General features: G+C 44.5%; 2 protein-coding genes across 2 annotated transcripts; one reads left to right on the forward strand and one right to left on the reverse strand.

Moving 5' to 3' along the window:
- Nucleotides 1-516: 516 nt before the first annotated feature.
- Nucleotides 517-1,844, reverse strand: LOC120619017 (phosphate carrier protein, mitochondrial-like). Its single transcript, XM_039883148.1, has one exon. It carries the CDS (start codon nt 1,516-1,518, stop codon nt 517-519), a length of 1,002 nt encoding a protein of 333 aa, XP_039739082.1. The 5' UTR covers nt 1,519-1,844.
- A 9,829-nt stretch (nt 1,845-11,673) lies between these two features.
- Nucleotides 11,674-20,507, forward strand: DMRTB1 (DMRT like family B with proline rich C-terminal 1). The gene is made up of 4 exons (XM_039883160.1): nt 11,674-13,020; nt 14,574-14,779; nt 18,032-18,239; nt 19,633-20,507. Exons 1-4 carry the CDS (start codon nt 12,501-12,503, stop codon nt 19,695-19,697), a joined length of 999 nt encoding a protein of 332 aa, XP_039739094.1. The 5' UTR covers nt 11,674-12,500; the 3' UTR covers nt 19,698-20,507.
- The last annotated feature ends 1,562 nt before the right edge of the window (nt 20,508-22,069 follow it).

Consider the following 22,069-nt stretch of genomic DNA (forward strand, 5'->3'; position numbering starts at 1 on the left):
TTTTACCTGTAACGGACATGAACACGAAATACTGAATGAGTCCTTCATCTATTCAATAGGTGCACGATTTCTAGTGAGATGAATACCACGTAGCAGAATTTTACTTTGTTCCCTGTCCCATATAGCTGTGCTGATCTTAAAACCTCATTAATAGGCTATTCAGGAGTGATGCTTGGATAATCTCCACCGAATGGTAAATCAAAGGAGATAAAATCTAGAGATATGAAATTACCTATTACTTCTTGTTAAGAAATTTTTTCCTTATAATTGTTGAAAAGCTATTGAGTTAAAGCAACCATGCCGACTCCCCAAAGATAATGGTTCAAAACCCCAAATGAAACGGTTGCAATCCCCTTGGATTGCCAAAAAAAGGAATCATTAAAGAGAACTCGGACTGCATATTAAGTCACCTCTCCAAAAAACGTTAACATTTTACACGCTAGTATTGTCTGAATGCAATCCGCCACTGCACAAACTACCGGCCAACGGTGGCTACAGCGCTTGACAAAGCCACGCCTATTTCTTCTTCGCGAGAGATTCCGGCAGTTGAGCAACCGGAGGGCGAGGCAGGTTTAAATAGACCTTGACTGAGTCATAGATGAACCACTGCAGTGCAGTCAGGGTGCCAATCATGATGATCCGGGCGAACAGACCCTTCCACACGCCCCCAAACCCCAGCTTGCGGAGAACTCCAAAGGCCGTGCTGCCTTTCTCCTTGTTCAAAACGGACACGACGGAATCGGCCGGGTGGGACACGACGGCGCAGAAGACACCAGCAATGTAGCCGGCCATGAAGGTCACGGCGAGCTGCTCGGCTTTGGTGCACTGGCTCTGGGGCTTTGGAATGACGTACTTGTAGAGGGCTTCCACGGTGCGCTCGAAGCAAGCGAACTTCATCATGGTGTAGGGGATCTGCCTCATCCAGAGCGGCGCCACGCCTTTGTAGAAGGCCCACAGGCCCTCCTCGCCGTACATCCTGGGGGCCGCGGTCCGCAGCGTACTGGAGTAGCCCGGCTGCGTTTGGATGCGGACCTTCACCGCCTCCATGGGGGCCAGGGCCACGTCGGCAAAGAACTCGGCGCTGGCCGAGGCGGCCAGGTACAGGCTGGTTCTCCACTGGTAGGCCTTCTCCTGGCCCAGGAGCTGCGCGTAGCGGATCTTGAAGACCTCGTAGAAGCCGAACTTGAAGAGGCCCTGCATGGAGTAGCCAAGGAAGGTCGGGGCCCACCCTCGGACCAGGCCGCGCAGCCCGTCGTCCCGCACTGTCACGCCAAAGCCGCTCAGGATGCCCCTGTACTTGCCGGGGTCCACCTGCATGCGGCACTTGATCAGGTCCAGTGGCACGATGACTGTGTGCGTCAGCCCGCAGCTCAACATCCCGCCCAGGCCGCACAGCAGCAGGTATCTCGTTGAGCCGTATTCGTAACTGTGTTTCTCCGCAGCCGCCGCCCACGGCCTGCCCTTGCTTTCACCTGCGCTTCTAGCCTGCGGGGCTCGGTAACCGCCAGCGTCACACATGGCGGTGCTCGTCTAGTCGCACAAGGCCCTCAGCCCGGGCTCTTTCCTCCCTCAGGAGCCACAGAGCAGGTGCACATGCGTTGTGAGCTTCCTTCGCGAGCCCACCAATCCAACGGTCAAGGTGAGCGGAACGCCCAGCCCGTTCCTACAGGGCTTCTGCCAATACCTCACCCGCGCCTGCGCAACCCCTACTGAGGGGCTTATCGTGAGGTCCGAAGCCCACAGCGGACGGTTTAAGTGAGAAAATCGCCCTGCCCCTCACCTCCAGGACTGCCTTCCCCCCGCGCTCACACCTTCCAGCAAATGGGCTTCTGGTAACAGCAGGAACCCCCCACCCCCACCCCAGCCCTCTTCAGTTAATGGTCGGTGGTCCCTAGGTCTCACCTTCGGCGGTGCGTAAGGCTTTGCTTGCCCAAGTGGCTGCCGTCCAGCTCTGCTGCCTAGTCCTCTACGAAGATGCTAAAAAAATAAATCAACAAGTACAAACACGAGTAAACACAGGAATAGGCGAGTAAATAGATGAATAGGTGGGCGAGGGGCCGAAGAGTTGCCATGCACTGTCGCCTTCCTGAGAGGCTTTTCTGGAGTCCTCACCCAATTGTGCCCATTTAAGTAATTGTCATCTCCATGGCAACAAAGTATTCTAGGGAGGGAATGGGCAGGCGTTGGAGGCCCAGTTTCCAGGCTTCCAGGCATATATAACCTTATCTGACAGGTGGAGGTGACATTTCCCTCCCCCCACTCCTCAAACTCCATTCCTCTTCCCTTCCAAGATTTGTAGTGAGGGCTTAGGAAGCATGGAGGTAAGTTGAAAGGAAAGGGTGCTAATTATTTTCATTCATTCGGTATTTTTTCATTACTAAATGATTTTGGTGATTACAAAAATGAGTCAGAAATCCTCTCTTCTCATGGGGAGCTCATTGTCTCATTGCCCTGGAAAATGAGAACTTAAATAACTCCATGTGTAAATCAGTAACATTCATTCATTCATTCATTCATTCACTGATCCACTGTGTGCCGGGTCCTATACAGGGCTGCAGATTTAGGAAAGAGCTAGACATATTCCTACTTACTTCTAAACAAGAAGATTTCAAAAGTAAATATTGGGTGATAAGTATAACAGGAGTTTGAATAAAGTTCTGGATAAACAATGAGGGGGCAACTGATTCTGCCTGATGAGGTGAAGATGACTTCCCAGAGGAGATGACACTATAGCTAGGTCTTGAAGTATGAATAGGAATGTAAAAAAAGAATGGTAAAGTGATTCTAGATTAAAGGCAAACATGAGCACATGACTTGTTGAGGAGAGGTGAGTAATTTGACATGCTGGAAACTAGCAAGGGTTGAGTCTGGAAAAAAAAGAATTGAGTCGAATTAGAAAAAGCCTTAATGCCATCTTGGGGTCTTCGACTTTTATCCTGTAGGGAGACCATTGTTTCTCAGAAGTGTGATTCATAGACCACCGGCATCAGAATCACCTGGGGTGCTTAATTTAAAATCCTAGATTACATTCCAGATCCTCTCAATTAGACTCTGAGTGTAAGGATATACAATTTTAATAAGCTCTTTTGGGTGGATTCTTCATTAAATGTCACTAAAGTTTGAAAACCACAGTATGTAGTTAATAGGAGGTTAAAGATGTTTTTTAAAGGCTCTCTGATCAAGAATTCAGTACTTATATCCTGACCTGGGTGTGTATACAACTCTAAAAATTCATCAAGCTGTACAGTTAAGATTAGTGTACACTGTACATGTTTTAACATAATTTTTTTTAAAAAATGGCGGGTTTAAAATTCTAACCACAAACTAAGGTTGATGACCAGAGGGACAGCAGAGGCAGATACAAATTTTCTCAAATCAACAAGTTTATTGAACTCCTGTCCTTATTACAGTCTTATACCAGTGTTAAATTAATTAAATGAGGAGGCCATTAGACTGGGGTGGTTCTGATGCCTTAATGGCCTACATGATTTAGCTAAGCCTGTAAATCCCTCAAGGTTTAGAAATTGAAACCTAAGGACAACCAACTAAGACAATCAAACACAAACAGCCAACCGGGCTTTCTGAAATATGGCAACCACTTAAGGTATAATTAATCAAATAATTTCCTTGCTTTCCTTCAGCATCTTCGGTGCAGTGCTTCTAACTACTTCCTGTTTGGTGCTGTCTGATTGGAATCAATTTTTGCTCAAATAAATTCTTAAAATTTTTAATATGCTTCAGTTTATCTTTTAATACCAGGAACTTCAGTATTAAAGACTCTCTTCTTGAGTCATAAAAAAACAACATAGTGTTAAAATATTCCATGCTGACTAAATCAGGGCTTCCCAAAGCATGTTTCTGGAAATATTGGTCCACTTGAAAAAAGTCAGTGGTCAAACAAGTTTGAGGAGCACTTCATACTAGACATGCATTTGCAACTGAGGAGATAAACCCAAGGAGGTGAAAATTGGTTTTAAGGGGCAAAAAAAAAAAAAAAAAAAATCTTAGTACAATGGTTTGCAGCCCTCCAAAGCTCAACTCCACCTAACAAAATTCTATTGCTTAGTATTTAATTTGGGGCAGGGGAAGGGGAAGGGGGACAGAAAGGGTGATTAGGAAAAAGTCTTAAAAGGCTCCTGGGGAGGGAGAGCTAATAATAAATAAAAGGTTGAGAAACACTGTGCTAGTGCTTCCTCTTGGAGATTCACAGGGCTCATGCACATATTAAAGATAAGTGCCATAGTAAAGAACTTTAACTGTATTAATTTGGGGTTTCTTAATTTTACTGGATCTCAAACCTCTTTTTTACATGATACCTATTTCTGTTTCACATAGTCTTCCTTGGAGCATATTTTGAGAAATGCCAAACTCTTATCAAAAATGAAGTTTAGAGAAAATAAAGAGTAAAGAGGGCCTTTTAAAATTGTTATAAGAAGAGAAAATGTGCACAAAATGCCTAGTCCAGTGCCCTGTGTACATAATGAGCATTCCATGAATACCAGTTCTGTCACTCACCCCCTTTTCTGGTCCTCCTTAATCCTCACAGGACTCATGTTTCTGTGATGCACAGTCTCAGCTCTTTCTCCACTTGAGTGGTTGACTTATTCGGTTAACTAAATTCCAACTGACTTTGATAATTTAGGGCAGAACTGAAGACATTATAACTGGCAGAAATGTGAACTTCTTTGACAATGTCCCAAATGTGTCATGACATAATACAAATAGGACAGAAATTGCCCACCTGTGGCACAGAGAGGAACAGGACAGATAATCCAGCAGCCTTCCTCTTTTTTCAAACTACCCTTCCAGCCTGGTGCCTTATTCAGTTGAATTCTAGCTATGGGGACCAACTCAACCATGTTTGCCCCCGACTCTCCCGGTTATAGCACTGACAGTAAAGTATCCCTGAACCCTCTCAATCCCAGGCAAATCAGAATGATTAGTCATCATACTTTTAAGATTCTGAACTGTATCCACAGTCTCCAGCCACTGCCAGCGTGCTGCAGTATAAGAATCACTGGCTTTGGAGCCAGGCATACCTGGGTCCAAATCCTGGCTCATCCCACTTCTAGCTATGAATCTTGTAAAGGTTGCCTAACCTTCTTGAACCTCAGTTTCTATATCTATAAGCTTTATCCTAGTCTTTCCTGAATTTGTAATGAATTATTAAATTAAATGACATCACAGTGCTTGCAATGTTGTAGGCCCTCAATGACTGTTAGTTCTTTCCTTCCTGACTTCTTTATACTTAAGAAAGTTTCATTATCCCCTGGGGTACCATGTCTCTAAGAATCCTTGAAACTTGTTTCAGGGAAGGGAGGTGGCCATCAGGCAGCAGGGGGCACTGTTGCTACCATCTCTCTCTTTCTACCCTCTTCTCTATGCTCCCTTATCCTCACATCAAAGCAATAAAGCTTTAGTAAACCAATGATCGAAGATGGCTAAACTCTAAACCTAAACTTGGTTTTAACTTATCTAAATGTGTCGCACATGCCTGCAATAATGTTCAGGGTGTATCAGGACCATTTTAAATCTTGTACATTTAATTTATAATCCTTCTCACTCCAGGAGGTTTATGATGTGCCAGGGGGTCAAATGTTTACTCTTAGAAATATTTAATCTCAATCAGCCAATTATTCTGATGAATTGTGTGTGGCACAGAGAGGAACAGAACAGACAATCCGGCAGCCTTCCTCTTTTTCCAAAGTACCCTTCCAGCCTTGTGCCTTATTCAATTGAATTCTAGCTACGGTGTCCAACTCAACTAGATTTGCCCCTGACTTACTTTTTTTTTTTTTTTTTTTTTTGCTTGACCAGATCTTGGAAACAATGACAGACATTCAACTGAGATTTATTTGTAAAACTCTGACAGATTGGGAATTATCGAGTTCCTTAAACCATCTCTTAAAATTAATATTTCTGATTTATCTGTCAAGTTAAAGGGGAAAAAGCACCAATCATTAAAACTCATTAAACTAAGTCTAAACTTTTTTTAAAAAAACGTCGTGGGAGGGAATGATCCCTATACGCTTAGATAAAAACTGTTCATAATAAACCTTCATGCCTTTTTGTTTGTTTAAGGAATTATTTGTGCAAAGCAACATTAGTGCTCCTAGTGGTAGTAATTGTTTACCTGGAGTGGGTTCTGGGGGAGAAGGGCATAAATTGAATAATTTTTAATTACATTTCCAGAGTTCTTAACAATGTTAAATGCCCAAAAGACTACATTTTTTTAAGCAGCATGTAAATAATCAACCCATGCCCTTGGATTGGGATTTTAGGAGAATCTGATGGATTATGTATCACAGGAATGATATAACCTTAGTATATAATGACACTCTTCTTTTCTTGTTTACACAGTATTTTACTGGTAATTTTCTTAACAAGATAAATATGAAAATATTCCTACAGAAATAACATCAATGCATTTGAAGATTCAAAATGCAAAGCGAGTTTCCTCAGACTCTTCTAGCTAACATATTTAAGTAGTCAGATAAATATCTCCAATTCTAAAGCATGAGACAGTGTTTTGATGCCTTTAGAAAGGCCCTAAAAAACAGAGTACATTCAAGTTAGTGAAGGTAATCTGACCGACATTAGGAAAAGACTGATGAAAGTGGTTGTTCCCCATGACAACGGTGTAACAACTGGAATTTGAGCTGCGTTTGAAAACCTGGTCTTTGCAAGTGGAAGGAGGACTGAACAAACAGTTCACTCGTTCATTACTGTCCAATAAAAATGTAATGCAAAATGTGTATGTAAATTAAAATTTTTCTGGTAGCCAATTTAAAATGTAAAACAAACCCCACACATTAAAATGTTATTTAACTCAATGTATCCAAAACCTCATTACTTCAATATGTAATCTATATAAAATTATTATTTCTTATTCTTTTTTCATACTATGTCTTTCAAATCTGATGTGTATTTTATAATTTCAGCACATCTTAATTTGAACTGGCCACACTTCAAGTGCTCAATAGCCACATGGGGGTAACGACTATGGTATTGAACAGTTTGGGATTTAATCTCTGCTTGGAGAGCCTGACACCACCCAGAGAGGTTGTGCAGCTGAATCAAAACATCTGGTTTGAGGTGGCCTTGGGTAAGTCAGAGGTACTACTTTTTTCTCTTTATTCCCCATTCCTTTGCCCCTTCCTCCTTGATATCATGTAATGTATGCTAACTATGTACCAGATACTGGATACTGTGCTGGGCATTCTAAATACATTATCTCATTAATACTGCAAGAATCAGAGATCTTTATAGTTAAAGTAAATGAAATAACTAAATGATGGCAATACAGTGTAGTGGTTAAGAGTACAGACTTGGAGGCTATTCGTACATGTTTCTGCCATGTCCTGTGTACCTTAGGTAAGAAATTTCTTCTTTAAGCTTCAGTTTCATCAATTGTCAAATGGACACAATAAAAGATGTTGTTCTTTGGTTTAAATGAGACCATGCCTGAAAAGCTGTAAGTACCCGTGAAATATTAAATGGGATAAATGTGGGACACTTTGGAATTTGCAGTACATTATACAAATATTATTACTACTGCTACTACTACTGAGGCGCAAAGAAGTTAAATGATGTAGCCAAGGTAACACAGTTAATAAGTAGTGATCAGGTTCTCACTCAATTTGCCTGTTTCTAGAGCAGTTTTTTTTTTTGCCATCTCTTTATAGTTACAACATGAACTGAATTTGACTGTGTCAGAAAATGAAAAGGTGTCTGGAAAAATAAATTCATGATATCTGTTTGCCATTATCATAGGAGCGGAATTCAGGGGGGAATTCTGTTTTTTTAATAGGAATTTACTGTTCTAAGAAACTAGACGGAACATACATAGAAAAAGGAAATTTCAATTTAATTTTTTTCACTCCTTTGTTCTTTTTGACTCTGATTTTAGTAGGGAACAGTGCCCTGAATATACTGGCATTAAATTCATGCATGTTGTGTTAAATTAAATAAAGGACAGAGATATTAAAGCTATCATTCCCTTTTAACAATGTATTTATAGGGACATGTGCCTCTCATCTTTTAAGACAAAATTTCTTGGAACTTATAGAAATTTGATAGTACTATCAAAAGTACATGTAATCAGTTTATACACTGTGAAAGTTTCTATGTATGTAAAATACTTTTTTTCATTAAATTAGCGAGTAAAAATAACAGCAAATGCCAGTGCTATTGGTTCTAACTAGCTAATAATGCCACTTTGACTATTCTCTCTCTGTCTGGATGTTGTACTTTTCACCTGCTGCACAGAATTGTTTTTTCCAGTCCTTATGTATACAACCTCTTTAAATGCTTTCTGTTTGATTTCATCTCACTCTTCTTTTCTCTCACTCCTTTGTCTTACATCACTGCTCCTTTGCGCAGTGATGTAAGGCTCCTAATAGAGTCATATGAATCAGTCAACAGGGCCCCAGAGTTAGGAGGAACCACCAATGCTAGTTCAGGGCCATGACTAGCTTCAAGTGTGTGCCCCACTTGAAGAAAACCCCACTCAACTCCATTTTAATCTTGCATTACCTATGCAAGTCATAGTTACTTATTGTTTTGTTTCTGAAAGAAAAACCAAGGGCAGGGACTAGATGGCTAGATATGTGGGTTTTAGTTTGGCCTGGCTCTTGCCATGTCATTTTCTCTCTTTAGCCTTAGATAGCAACGCCCATAATTTCCCCCAAGGATTCCCTCCATGACCTGGCTATTGCTTCACCCCTATATCTCGTCTTTCCGCAGTCTTCTGACCTCACTGTACTATGGCCACATTGCAGGCCTTCTAACATGCTGTTTCCTCTGTCTGGAACACACTTTTCCTGCTCCTGTTCCTGGATAATTCCTACTCATCCTTTAGGCCTGTTAGGAACCATCTCCTCAAGGAAGTCTTCCTTGATTTCCTCATCCAGATTAGGATTCTCACAGGGGTTCTCATAGCATCCTGGATCTCCCTCCTGCCTCCACTCCCCAGCTTTCATCTGGAATTAGATTTTACTGTATGGTTTCCCAGCTAGAAAGTGTGCCTAAAGTCAACGATCCTGTCTTTTTATTTATCTCTGTGTCCCTTATGCTTAGCACATAGTTGGTACTCAATAAATATTGGCTCTGGGTGGAGGAAAGCAACTAAGCAGGGCATTCAAGAAGTTTCCCAGGGTGCTACCACCTTCACCCTCCTTTGCCATACCTGTAATGGAGTAATATGGCAAACATTTCTATTCATCACCAAAGGTGTCTTGAGAACACTGTGTTTGTTTAGAAGAAATATTGAGTTAGTTGATATATGTTTAAGAACATGGACTTTTTGGTCCTTCTTGAGGACAGATTTCTTGGTTTTGAATCACTTAATGACTGTAAAACTTTGGGCAAGTTACTTAACTTTTCCTGGCCTCACTTTCTTTATGTATAAAATGGGGGGTGAAAATAATAGTACTTACCTTAGAGGGTTTTTGTGAGGATTATATGAATTAATACACATAAAGGACTTAAGAGTTACTGGCACATATACACACTTAGTGCCAGCTATTATTATTACTATTATTAAACTATTAAGGGTGGGGGATGAGCTCAAGAAATCAAAGTTGATCCCTAAATTTTGCTTGTCAGGAGAGTGGTCCTGTTCACTCTGGGCTTTCTGTTTTGTTTAGGAAATGAGGCTGAAGCCAAGGTGATTTACTGTGTTAATTAGGGAGGAGATAACTTTGACATTGGGAGGAGAGAGAAGCAAGATTCATTTATACATTCCATGAATTTTTATTGAATATCTATTTTGTGCTAGACATAAAGGAAAATAAGATAGTTGTAGCAGTTACAGAACTCTCAAAATAGCAAGAAAGGAGAGAGGAGCTAGAGAGGCTGGGTACTGGTGGGAAAAAGGGGGAGGGCAGGTCAGTTTGTCTCCAGTGGGTGTGGCACAACAGAAGATCTTGAGAGAACAGAAATGCTAAGGCAGAATTTGAAAGCATCTGCCATAGGATGTGTCACTTAAATCTTCCCCTCCATCGCCCATGAAATCTTCAATAAAGCTTTCATTGCTCACTGGAGACAGCCTGACAAAGGGGAAGACAGCAGATATCTGGGTTACAGCTGCTGGGGGAAAGATGCTATAGGCAAAAAAAGGCCTTCCTTACTCTTGTGTGCTACCAGTAAGAGAACATTACAGTGCATGCAATATTTAATGATTATAAATGATACCCTCATGCACTGCATAATACAGGCCTCTTTAAAATGAATATGAATTAAACAGTACCAACAGCAACCATATTAACCAAAGAGAAGGTATTATTTGAGGGAAAGGAGGCCATTACTGAAGCTGGGAGTCAGGTATGACCACCAACTGGCCCTTCTGTGGTTAATTAGTCAAACTGGTGATTCCTCAGCAACTCTAACTTGTTATTTTATAAACCATGGCTTATGATGATGCAGACTTTCTTAAACATAAATTTTCTAAGGTTAGGTGTGGGGAAAGAAGGGGTTCATTGTGTACTTATTGCTCCCATCCTTTTTAAACTTCTAGTTTTTCACTTTCATGCCATTACCATTATTAAAATAACAATTTAAAGAAATGTATATATATATATATTTTTTTAAAAAGCAGCAGCCTAAGAAGTAATCAGTCTTCAACTAAATAAAACAAATTGCCTGAATTTCTAAGAGTGAAATAAATAAAGCTCTGTTGGAATTTACCTACACAAATTGAGACTTTAGGAGGAAAAGAGAAATAAACTAGTCTTCCCCCCCACCTTATATTTATTTACTGTATAAACCCTGGGGTTTCTACATATTATAATGTGACCACTGATTAAAAAGATATATGGTTGTTTACTAATGTTCTCAAAGCACTATGCAAATTCCTATCACCTTGGGTATATTTTGCCGTTAAAGCTAAGAAGTAAATATGGAAGCATTTTGTAGTTAACAAGGTTAAAATGTTACTTCGAATAGTTGGCTTTGATTAAGATTTTCCTTTAAATCATTAATAGGAAAATGAGAACTTGGGTGGTTAAGCATGACATGTAAATGAGAGTTTTCTTTTTTAGGTCTTATCAGTGAAAAAATCAGATATTTTGAATTGGGTGGAGTCAGAAAATAAGATTGCTTGTCTTTTTATGCCATGTTTTTAAATAAAAAAATTAAAATAAAGGGTGTTAGAGCAAAGCAGAGACAAACCTAGGGAATACAGGAAGGATAATACACTATACTAATACAGGAAAGATATATTTTTGTCCTCTTAATAAGATAAGGAATATATATCTTTAAAGCAGAAAAAGGCTTTACAAACCTTTTTTCAGCCTTCCAGTATCTAATTGGTCTCAGAATGGCAACCATTTCTTATTCTCAGGCAGTGGGTGAGAAATGCATAGTTCAACTGCAACCAGAGGCTCAGAAAAATCAAGGTGTACACACGGCTTTAGCTTCTACCATTCGGCTTCCAGAGAGAATTTCAGGGAAAAGGCAATTTGAAATGCACATATTTTAGCCAGGTATTAATCATGCTTATCTCCTTAACTATGACTGATTCTACGATTATAAGCTTTCAACTTAAGTGTGAGAAACCCATTTTTCCCTTTTTTGAAGACCTAAAAAAAAAAAAAAAAAAAAGACCCCTGGGTGTCACAAATTTCTATCAAACAAGAAAATGAAGTAATTTAGTAGCTTTGGGACACTATTAAGTTTGCGTCAGCTTTTCAGGTGTCTCAAGATTTGCGTTGCTTTACAGTAATAACTAAATTCATGGCAAAGTTGAGCAATGATTTAAGCTCATGTTAAAATACCCTAAATCTGTTTTATTTTAAAGCATTTTAAGTATGCTTTACTTTGGAAGACATCAACAACAGCAACGCATCATCTTCCAGAATACTTTCCTATACCACCAGGACTCTCAAGAAATGGGAATTACTATAAGGGAACACACGGCACTGACCTTTTGAGAATATTCTGGAAGTATCAGTGTGAACGGCCGCTTCTCTGCGGGGGAGAGATATGAAATTTAGCAGAAGCGGCATCTTTTCTAAGTAAAAACACGGTTTGCCTCTTAGAAAGCTTTTCTACTGGAATGGGTTTGCTGAGAGCTACGTTCCTCTGGAAGTTTAAATCTGTGGACCGTTGAATATCACTCCGCCTGTTTTGAAGTTACAAAATACTGTCTATGGGGTGGCGGGAATAGAGACTTTGGAGAATTAAATGTCTAAGACCTCAGATAACCCAGATGACATACATGCAATATCATTCCACGAAGAATTTAATTCAACCCGATCCCTTGCATGTAATTAACCAAGGCACAGAAATTCCAAATTTTGCACTCCTGAAAAGGGAGGGAAAATGCAAGGGTCTTGCTGCAGTTCCTGGGAAGTACTGAGAGCCGCTTTGTTACAAGTGTATCCAATGTCCCCAGCACCAGGGACTTCTGGGGCGCTGCTCTTTCCTGCTCCACTCGCTCTGCAGCTCCCAGAGGAGGCGGCTGTGCTAGGAAGACAGACCTTACCAAGCTGCTCGACAAGATGCTGCGCACCCCCAAGTGCTCGCGGTGCCGGAACCATGGCTTTCTGGTGCCAGTCAAGGGCCATGCGGGCAAGTGTCGCTGGAAGCAGTGCACCTGCGAAAAGTGCTACCTGATTACCGAACGCCAGAAGATCATGGCCGCGCAGAAGGTTCTCAAGAAGCAGGCCTCTGAGGAGGAGCAGGAGTTGGCCTCCGGGGCCGCGGCTGCGGCCCCGGCCCCTAACCTCCAGCCGGTGCCTCCGCTTGCTGTTTCGGGAGACGCGGAGCCAGGCCCTGAGGGCCGCGCGGCCGCCTACATGCTCGAGAGACCACCGCGCGGCCCGAGCCCCGGCCCGAGCGCCTTCCAGCCAGTTCTGGGCGGCCGCGGCCACATGGGGCCGAACGAACGAGCTGCCGTGGCCATGCCCAGCTTTGTGGGGCCCCAGTTCGGGGCGGAGGCCGCAGGCATGGGTGGCCCCGGCCTCCTGGAGATACGCAGGCCCCTGCGTCCCGTGCCCAGCCCGCCGTTCGCCGACTTCGGTAAGATTCCCAGGCCTCACGCGGCCGTGCCCCGCCATAGTTCCCCCCCGGGCTGCAGCCTCCCCGCACCCCGTGCTCGCGTCCCAGATCAGCCTGGATCCCGCCACCCGGGGTGGGGGTGGGGGTGGGGGAAATGCTTTCCAGAGGTAACCTTGCTTTGAGAAACTTTTTTCTGAACGTGGATTTGGGTTGAGTGCCTTTTTTGCAAAAAGATAGAGATAGAAAGGACGGGTGGTCCGGACGGCTTTTAACAACATTTAGCTACAATTTTTGCCTTTCGATCTTACAAGAAAAAAATGGCCCCCAGCGAGCGGGATTAGCAGTGGCGCCTCCTCAAGGGGGAGATTGGCCCTACTGCGCTTGCGCGACTCTTCCCGCTCTTTTCTTGTGCTGAAGGCTCCTCCCCGGGACTTCCTTGTGGACGTGATTTCTCAACTCTGACTGCGCCTGCGCACCCTTCTTTTCTGCGTCCTGGTGACCGCCCCCCACATCCATGCTGTGGCCCAATGCGCCTGCGCACCCGTTCCCTGGGCGTGGGTGGGAATGGGACAGTCTTTCTGCTCCACTTAAAAGAAAGTTGGTTCCTTGAGATGTCTCTTTTTTCTCCTCTCCCACCATGTGCATAAATTACATTGTTCCTTATGTAACAATGTAATTTATGCTTTCATTATTAAGTACAATTCCAAGTCCTGTGTAGATCTGAGGCTTTTAAACAACGGCTCTTTTCGAGTGCAGATGTGTGTTGATTTTCCTTATGGAGTGTGGTAGGAAGAGCACAAGTCTGAGTCAGAGGCTGGGGGCTATTCACTCTGTCACCTTAGGAAAGCTTTTTCCTTCTGTGGCGCTCTCCCCTCTGCTAAGGAGATTGGCCTGGATGCTTTCTGAAGGCCATTTCTGCCTTATGGGGCATTCTAGGAAAATCTAGTTCCCCAGGGAACTAGACGGTGCCAACGGGCCTGAAACAACAATCTTGGGAGGATCCCTTTCCAGGGATATAGTGCCTTTCTTTGTTCCATCTTTCAACAAGCAGGGCGTTAGCACTTAACCATGTGTCAGACACTAGTGATGAAAAGTAAGATTCCTTGCTCTAAAAGATCTTGTCCTTGTGGGCAGGGCATTACTGATCAAGAGATCACACAAATCCGTGTATAGATCTCTAATAATGGTTTAACTGTGGTGTGAAGGAAGAATAGGAGCTGAATATTGAGAACTTGAGGCCAAGTGGGTTAGGGGAAACAGACTTCCAAGCTGAGGGAACGGCATCTGCAAAGGCCTTGAGGTGGATGAGAAGAAACTGCTAGGTTATGGTACTGGAGGAGGCTGGAGTGGAGGCAGGAACCAGGCCACATGGGGCTTCGTGGCTGTGCCGAGGACTTTTCCTAAGAGCAGTGGGATATGGTTGAAAGGTTTAAAAAGCAGGGAGGGTCATAATGGATGTAGGAGTTCTATGTAAATGGATCTGAGTGTTTACTACCGCTATCTTTGGACAGTAATGTGATGCACTTTTTCCTAGCTCTTTGTGTTAAAACTGCCCTCATTGCTTGCATTTTCAGGGCTCTCTCTGAGCATCAGCTCAGATTGTGCAGTGGGGTCTGAGTACCTGGAGAGAGAGCCTGCCAAGCTGTATCCCAGCTGCACCAACATGCATGCCTATCGTCCGTTCTCGCTGGGCTACCAGGATGCATCCCCATCCCCGGGGATTCCCCTGCAGCGGGGCTTCCGGCATGTGTCTTGCAGCCACTACCATGGAGGAGGCTTGGTGAGTTCCACCCTGACTTCTTTCTGGGTTCTTCCTTATCCCATCTGCTCTTGCTTCCTTTACATCTTCTCAATCCCAGGAAGCCACTTGGTGTGCCCACTCTGTAGCAGGCCCATTGACCTCATACGGTGTGTGCAAGTCCAGTCATGTGTAGATAGGTTGGCCTGGACTATGTCATATGTTTTTCAGAGCTGTGGGCTTACAGGCTCTGGGAGCTTAGGAAAAAAGGTATACAGACACATCTCAGGTAAGCCTGGCAACACCAATAGAGTGGCATGCTGGTGCTAGAAGGGCCCTTCATTTTGCTGGCTACCAGAAAGGGAATACCACTCTCCTGGAGCCATATAGTTTAGGGTAGCCAGGAGAAGACGTAGATCCCCACCCAGTGGTATGGCCCACTCGAGACTGCAGAGGGCTTTTGGAAGGAACTGGTATTTAAACTTAGTCATGAAAAATATGGAAACCTTCCCCCAAACAGCCGTCACCTTAGGAAATATATGTTGAAAGAAGAAATGAAATTTAATACTTTTATAAGATCAATGGTCAGTTACTAACTGGTATGCTCTTTAAGCCCAGAGTTTTCAATATTGAGTGTGTAAGAGTCAGGCCATCCCTGTTGTGTGCCAGAGTGACCAGGTTTTGTGGTTTTGGTTACCAGCTCCTTCCAAACCGGGATGGTTAAAAGCCTTCTCCCTTTTGGCAACCCCAGAGGGCCACCAGGACTGCAAGATAGTGAAAGACCTGGGTGACCGGTCCTGACTTTGGCCCCATAAGGCTGGATCTGTGGCAGAGGTTGGCTCAAACACAGCTTAACGTTCATGGAAATGTAGGCCACCATTACTTTCACTCCCTCCTTCAGAGCTAAAAGCCTAACTGTGGGTGTTACAGAGATATTTCTCTTGGGTGGAGGGTGGAGAAGAGCGAGGAGAAAGCAGGCTTCTTTGGTTTAATGTGAAAGCGATTAAGAAGAAAGATGAAAGCTTGACATTTACATAATGAGAGTCATTAGCCACAGAGTATGGAGCCAGTATGATGGGGTTCCAGCTGTGTCCAGGCAGGTCACATTGGGTGCTGGATCCCCACTCCTGCTTCAGCCTCAGCAGCATCTCTTTTGTCTGTTTTAAATATTGTAAAGTTTTATTTATAAATCATTTCCCATTGATTCGAGGTGGAAAAGTCTGAAAACCACTGGTCTTGATGATTTCTAGGATGCCTACTGACCCTCTTGTGAGCCTTCTAGGTACAATTGTTACCCCATTATAGAGTAGAGAGAGAAGGCTCAGGGAAGTTATGTATTTGCCCAAGGTCATAGAACAGGTGAGTGAGGGACTGGGATTCAGATTACATAGCTGGTCAGTGAGAGAGCCAAAACATATACCAAGGTCATCCTGACTCTGGAGCCCAGGTGTTTTCTCCTACCCTGAGCCTTCTCTCAGAGGTAGAGTAAACATGACTCCCCTCCCCCCACCACACACACTTGAAATCCATGGGTGCTGGACACCCATTGCAGCTCAGGGAGAGCATAGCATCTCTATTCTCCACACAAAGAGAGGGGTCCTGGCCAAGTGGAGCGTGTACCCACCGTCTGCTCACACAGAAGTCTGGAGCCTGGCGTCCAGGGCAGGGCTCTGATTGACAGGTCTGCCAGACGGCCTTTGTTAAGAGTGTGATCTCAGTTGGTTTATCTGGGCCTGAGCTGCCACCACAGGCCCCAGGCAGGAGCTGTGATCCAGGGAGAAACTTGGCTGAGCAGCTTGGAATTAAAGCACTAATAATCACCCCTCCCACCCACTTCACGTCTGGATAGGGGATCCAGCATTTATTTGTAAAGCTACTTCAAACCCAAGAGACTATGAATTGCTTTCATCCTTGTCCTGCTGCCCCCTGCCCAGGCTCTAAGATGTTCCCCAGAGACATCTTCCACCTTCTATTCTTGTTCCTGTCGTACCTGCTGCTTCTTTGCTTCCTCTGTTCTCTTCCTACAGAAGAGTACAGAACTGGAGTTGGACAGATAGGGTCCAGTCCTACCTCTGTTCATTAGTCATATGGCCTGAGGAAGTCACCTAACCTCTGAGAGCCTCACTCAGGTTCTTCAGCGGAGTTAAGAGTACCTATCTCTTAGGGCTGTTGACGAATTAAATAAGGTGTAATGCATGTAAAGTAAAGTGCCTGGCACAGGGTCTGGCACATAGTAGGTACATAAAAGTGGGATTTCTCCTCCGTGGTCAAATTAAGTTAGGAAATGCTGGGTTAATCTAAGATATTTGAGGACTGCCTTGAGGCTTTAATATGCTCACGCAAGACTCACCAATGTGGGGGCAGTATTTGGGGTTTCTCAAACTCCCTTGACAAAGAACACTTTTAAGAGCACTTAAAAATATCTCATAGGATGCTAGCATTCCCCAGAACACAGCTTGTGAAGTGCTGCTATGAAGTATCTGGATGCAGAAGTAAATAACAGGAACTACATATGAAATTCATTATTTTTTTTATTACATTCATGTCTTTCTCAGTTAAGCTCTGAGCTGTGCAGTCATCACCCCTCCAGATCCCTTCCTTCCATCCCTGGGGTCCTGTGGTATGCATTAGTTTCCATCTTCTGAAGAAGGAACAGAAGCATAGAAGGGTTGATAGCTAAAGCCACTTTCCTGAGGTCAGCCAGCTTCTCTGACCCAGTACAGCTGCAGTACACCCAGGTCTTCTGTTAGAATTGGGCTCCCAAAGGCACCCTGACCCTTGAGTCTAAGTCATTACATGTGCTAGAAAATGGGACCACAAATGGTTGGTATACAGTAGGACCTTTTCCCAGTGGGGAGCAGTAGAGTAAGACAGACTTGGGACTCAGTTCTGCCTCAGCCACTTAACCAGCTCTGTGACCCTGGGCCTGTAGCTTCATCCTGCTGATGCTATTTTTCATCATTACAGTGAGGATGGAAAGAGAAACTCCTTCCCAGGGTTGTAAGGATGGAATAAGGTAATGGATCTAAGCATAGACAGAAGGGCTCAGTCATTATGACTGTGCAGCTATTCCCTAGGCTTTCCTGAGATGTGCCTGTATTCCTTCTTGCCTTCAATCATTTGGCTTGTGTTTGCTGGATACCTGTTCCAGGTGCCCTATGCCCAGGTGTTTAGGCCATACAGGTGAATCTACTCCATGAGGAGCCTCCCCTTCAGGGGAAAGAGACCTATTTGATCAGCCCATCTGGCTAACCCTCTCCCCTCTTCGACTTCTCTGCTGAGTGTTCTGTGCAGGTGTCAGAGCCAATGGGAGACTTCCAGCCAAGCTACTACCCACCACCGCCGCCACCACCACCGCCGCAGCCGCTGCAGCCGCTGCAGCCCCAGTTTCTCCCTCCAGGCTTCCTCTCTGCGCTCCACTTCCTCCCACCGCTGCCGCCGCCGCCACCACCATCATCTTTCTCACTGACCATCCTGTCTGATACGGATAAGGAGACCACTGGTAAGTGAACACCAGTCTTCCAGCTTCCAGGGGAGCCAGGAAGATTTTCTGGAGGAAAGGGGGCCTAATCTGAAGTAGATGTGGAGAGAAGAAAATGGAGAATAGAATTAAAATGTGCTAGGCCCTGGGATAAGCTCTTTCCTTATACCCCTCTCTTAAATTCCATACATAAGCATCAAAGGAGGAGGGCCCCTGTTCTCAGGTGAGGAAACCAACAGAACCCTGAGAGGTTCATGGGTGTAAATGGCAGAGCTCGGATTTCAACAGATTTCTTTGTCCGGCTCCAGATCCCTCACCAGTAGGCAAAGATGTGGAGGACTGCATGCGTGTGGTGTGCTCAAAACAGAGGCTGGGGAAGCAGCAAATGCTGGGCCTGGAGCTACAGCAGGAGCTAGTTGAGAGCTGGTAGAGAAAATGCCTCTGCTCAGGCCACCCTGGAGAGAGAATGTGACCAGGAGCTAGAGACTGTCCTTTGCAGCTCTGCCACTGGGTGATCTTGGCACTCACACCCTCTTCTAGGCTTCAGTCTTCTCATCTGTAAAATGGGCCCATCACAGGGTTACTGTGAGGGTCAACTGAAATTTTGAATGTGGAAATGCTTTGGGTTTTCTCATGAGGGCCTTTTGCAGCTTTAAAAGTTCAAAGATTTTTTTCCCCTTCAACCCTCCCCTGAGGCTCTTAAGGAAATCATTTTCCTTTGGAAAGAGTTGGCAAACTCAGCAAAGTCTTTAAAATGACTGTCAGGAAAACCTCATGAGCTAGCTTAGTTGGGCGGTATCATTCCCATTTTACTGAAAAGGAAACGGGCCTGTTGCACACCTGCTGTGTATGAGATGCCTAGATCTGTTAGCTGGAGAGATGGTCCAGTGTGGCTTGAAGCACACTTTTCTTGGTGCTGGACAGCCTGAGTATAAGTCCTGGCTCCAGCTCTTACCAGTTCTGTGCCCTTGGGAGAGTTAATTCACTCCTTAGTGCCTCAGTTTCAGTGTCTGCAAAAGTGAACTCATGATGGTCTCTACCTCATAAGGTTATTTTGAAGATTAAACAAAACCTGAAACAATAAAGGCATTAAGTGAGATTTGGCTCTGTTTCACCTCATACGCGTGCTGACTTGATGTTGCAAGGTAGGTTTTATCTCATTTGACAGAAAGAGAAGTTGAGATTCAGAGCTTTGGGATAGCTTCATGCCACACAGCCTGTGACAAGCAGAGCTGGAGTTTGAACCTGAGCCTGTATCATGTGGTGAGGGCTAGAATTCTAGCCTCTTGACACCTAACAATTTAAAGGCAAAATTGGGCTTGGGAACAATGAAAATGGCTTGTAGAAAATTTACATCTGAAAATAAGTAATTTTCCCTCTTTCTAAATTCAGTTCCTCTTCTTTGTCTTTACAGATGACCAAGATGTGGAGGTGCCATGTGAGCCCAGCCAGGCATCATCTCAGGAGCAGTCCGACTAGGCCCGGGCCCTCGGGCCAGCAGAGTGGGGCATTGGGGGTGTGACAGCAGTGATTTTCTTGTCTGTGTTCAGTGATGTGTAGGGAGGGAGGATGGTGATAGGCATAAGATGGAGTTAATTCCCATTTCAAGATAGGAGGAAGGAGGGTGATTTCTATGTTTCTCTCAATCCTGAGATGTGAGCTTGAACGGAAGAATGGAGGATGAAGTTAGCAGGGGGTGGGCCAGAGCTCTGAGGAGCGGGAGCCTGGTGGAAGCTCACGTTTAGGAATGAATTTAACCATCTCTGGGTTTGCTGCTGTTTATCAGACTTGCCCCCAGAGGCGTTCTTTGATTTCCTCAGGCCCTGCTCCAGGACAGGAGATACCATCTATTTCAGCCTTCTGTCTCTGCTTGGTCCCCACCTGGGGGCAGCACAAACACCCTGCTCCCAGCACATCCAGGTGACTAGTGCAAGCAGCCAGGACCATGGCACTGAAAGCAGGTTCTGCAGCGTTCTTCCTTGCTGCCCAGTTTCTCACTACCTCCCTGACCACTGCCCCTCGCCCTTTACCCAAGGGGCTTTACTAAGTAAGCATCGTGACCACTGGGGCTGCTTCCCCTCCCCTCCATAAAGTTTAAGCCATTTCAGGCATCATTTCTGGTTTTAAAAAATCTATTGAAGTTTGACTGTTTGATGTTTTTATAGTGATTGCCAACTTAAAAAAGTAGGCTGTTTGTAAGCACTGATGCAGTTCTCAGAGAATAGAATGGTGCTTCCAAAGCACCTATGATGTCAACCGATTCTTCTCTGGGGACATTTGACTGTTGAAATAAAATGAGCAGCAGAAATCTTTGTGGAAGGTTTATTCTCTCCTTAAATCCTTATGGAAGGCAATATTGGGTCGGGGAGCTGGGGGCCTGGGTTTGTGGCCTGTTGTCTTGCCTCTATGATGTCCTGGCTTAGGCGAGTCCCTCCCCACTCCTCCTCCAACCTTTACCTCAGTTAAGTGAGGTGCAGCGCAGGCCAGGCTAGTAGATTTTTTTACTTCCATTGTTATTGTTGTTTTAAGAAACAGAGGCCTCTTAAGGAAATCTGCTTCAGACACAAAATGTAAATATTTCACTTCCCTTCCCCAGCTCCTTTCTTGGTCCCTGCAAAGGGACATGGTTTTGAAAAACAGCTTGGTCCCATTCTGCTGTTTTAGGGTCTTGGAGGCTCTTCCCTTGGTTTCATTTGCTCCTTTATTTAAAAATTATCCTATGTCTCTACTAGAGTCAGCCTGGCAATCACCAGCTCTGCCTGTGAGGAGTGTGGAATCTAGTAGGAGAAACAGACAAATAACAATGGGATTGGGATTGGGACTGGGACGGAGAGAGAGCTACCTAGAGTGGCTGTGGGGATGGTCTGAGAAAGCCTGGGAGAAGTCATGGCCTCAACTATATCTTAAAGGGTAAGAATGAGGTGATGATAGGCACTCGCAGTAGGGAGCGTAAAGAGCGTAGGAGACCTGGAGTGAAGGATTCCATGGCAAGAAGTAGGATCCTGTTCTCTGTCCAGGAAAAGACCGGCACCTAGGAGAACAGGCTGACCTGCTTCCTGTCTTGCCTGTGGGCAAGAATGCCCAAGCATCCTCCTAGTACAGGTGGCAAGAGAATCATTGAGACGTGATACTTCGTTCTCTCCACATCAGTGTGGTGACTGGGGGTCCAGGGCCTGGGCTTGCTCTGTTAGAAGGCATTGGGGCACAGTTATGGGAATTTTTCAGTTACTGCTTTACAAACTTCTTGAAGCAGGTCAAAAGTAGGCATGCTGAGGCCCGCAGGTCTGCACTGACTTCGGTCTTGATGCAGTGATTTTGGACTAGCCTGGCTTAGAGGCTGAAGCCATCAGCCACCCCAATGCTGGTCTTACCCCTGGGGCCACAATGCTGAAGCGCTGGGGTGCGTGGGGTAGAAGACCTGGCATCTGGTTCCACTTAGCCTCACTCACCCTGCTCTCCTTGGACCCCTGACCAGTCAGTATGGTTAGGTGGGGCTGGATCAGCCCCCTTTTTTAAAAAAAAAATTTTAATCACTTTGTTTTATCCTAGACTCCCATGTTTTTGAAAGATATTTTTTTTAAATTAAGCTGCATTAATAAAGCAGCTTTTCCATTTTTGATCACACAGGTATGATACAGTCTGTGACCATTCCAGACCAATGTAAGGAAACAGGATGTTTAGCCTGTGGGGTTTGAGATAGGAAGCTCTGGCCTGCTGAGAAGAGCAATGTCCTGTTGCCCTGTTGTAAGGGTCTATCTCCACAGGACTCCAGGAAGGGGAGGATCGCTCAGTTTTCCAAAAGGCCTATGATCCGATGAATCTCCAGAGACTGATCTGCATCTTTTCTAAAC

This window comes from Pteropus medius, unplaced genomic scaffold (assembly GCF_902729225.1).
Source record: "Pteropus medius unplaced genomic scaffold, Ma_sr-lr_union100, whole genome shotgun sequence".
NCBI classification, from domain to species: Eukaryota; Metazoa; Chordata; class Mammalia; order Chiroptera; family Pteropodidae; genus Pteropus; species Pteropus medius.

Bases quoted from the DNA above. Each gene is read 5' to 3' on its own strand.
- LOC120619017 (XM_039883148.1), bottom strand. From the start codon at position 1,518: ATGTGTGACGCTGGCGGTTACCGAGCCCCGCAGGCTAGAAGCGCAGGT.
- DMRTB1 (XM_039883160.1), top strand. From the start codon at position 12,501: ATGCTGCGCACCCCCAAGTGCTCGCGGTGCCGGAACCATGGCTTTCTG. The intron at 14,780-18,031 runs GTGAGTTCCACC...TGTTCTGTGCAG, and splicing joins ACTACCATGGAGGAGGCTTG to GTGTCAGAGCCAATGGGAGA. The intron at 18,240-19,632 runs GTAAGTGAACAC...TTGTCTTTACAG, and splicing joins TACGGATAAGGAGACCACTG to ATGACCAAGATGTGGAGGTG.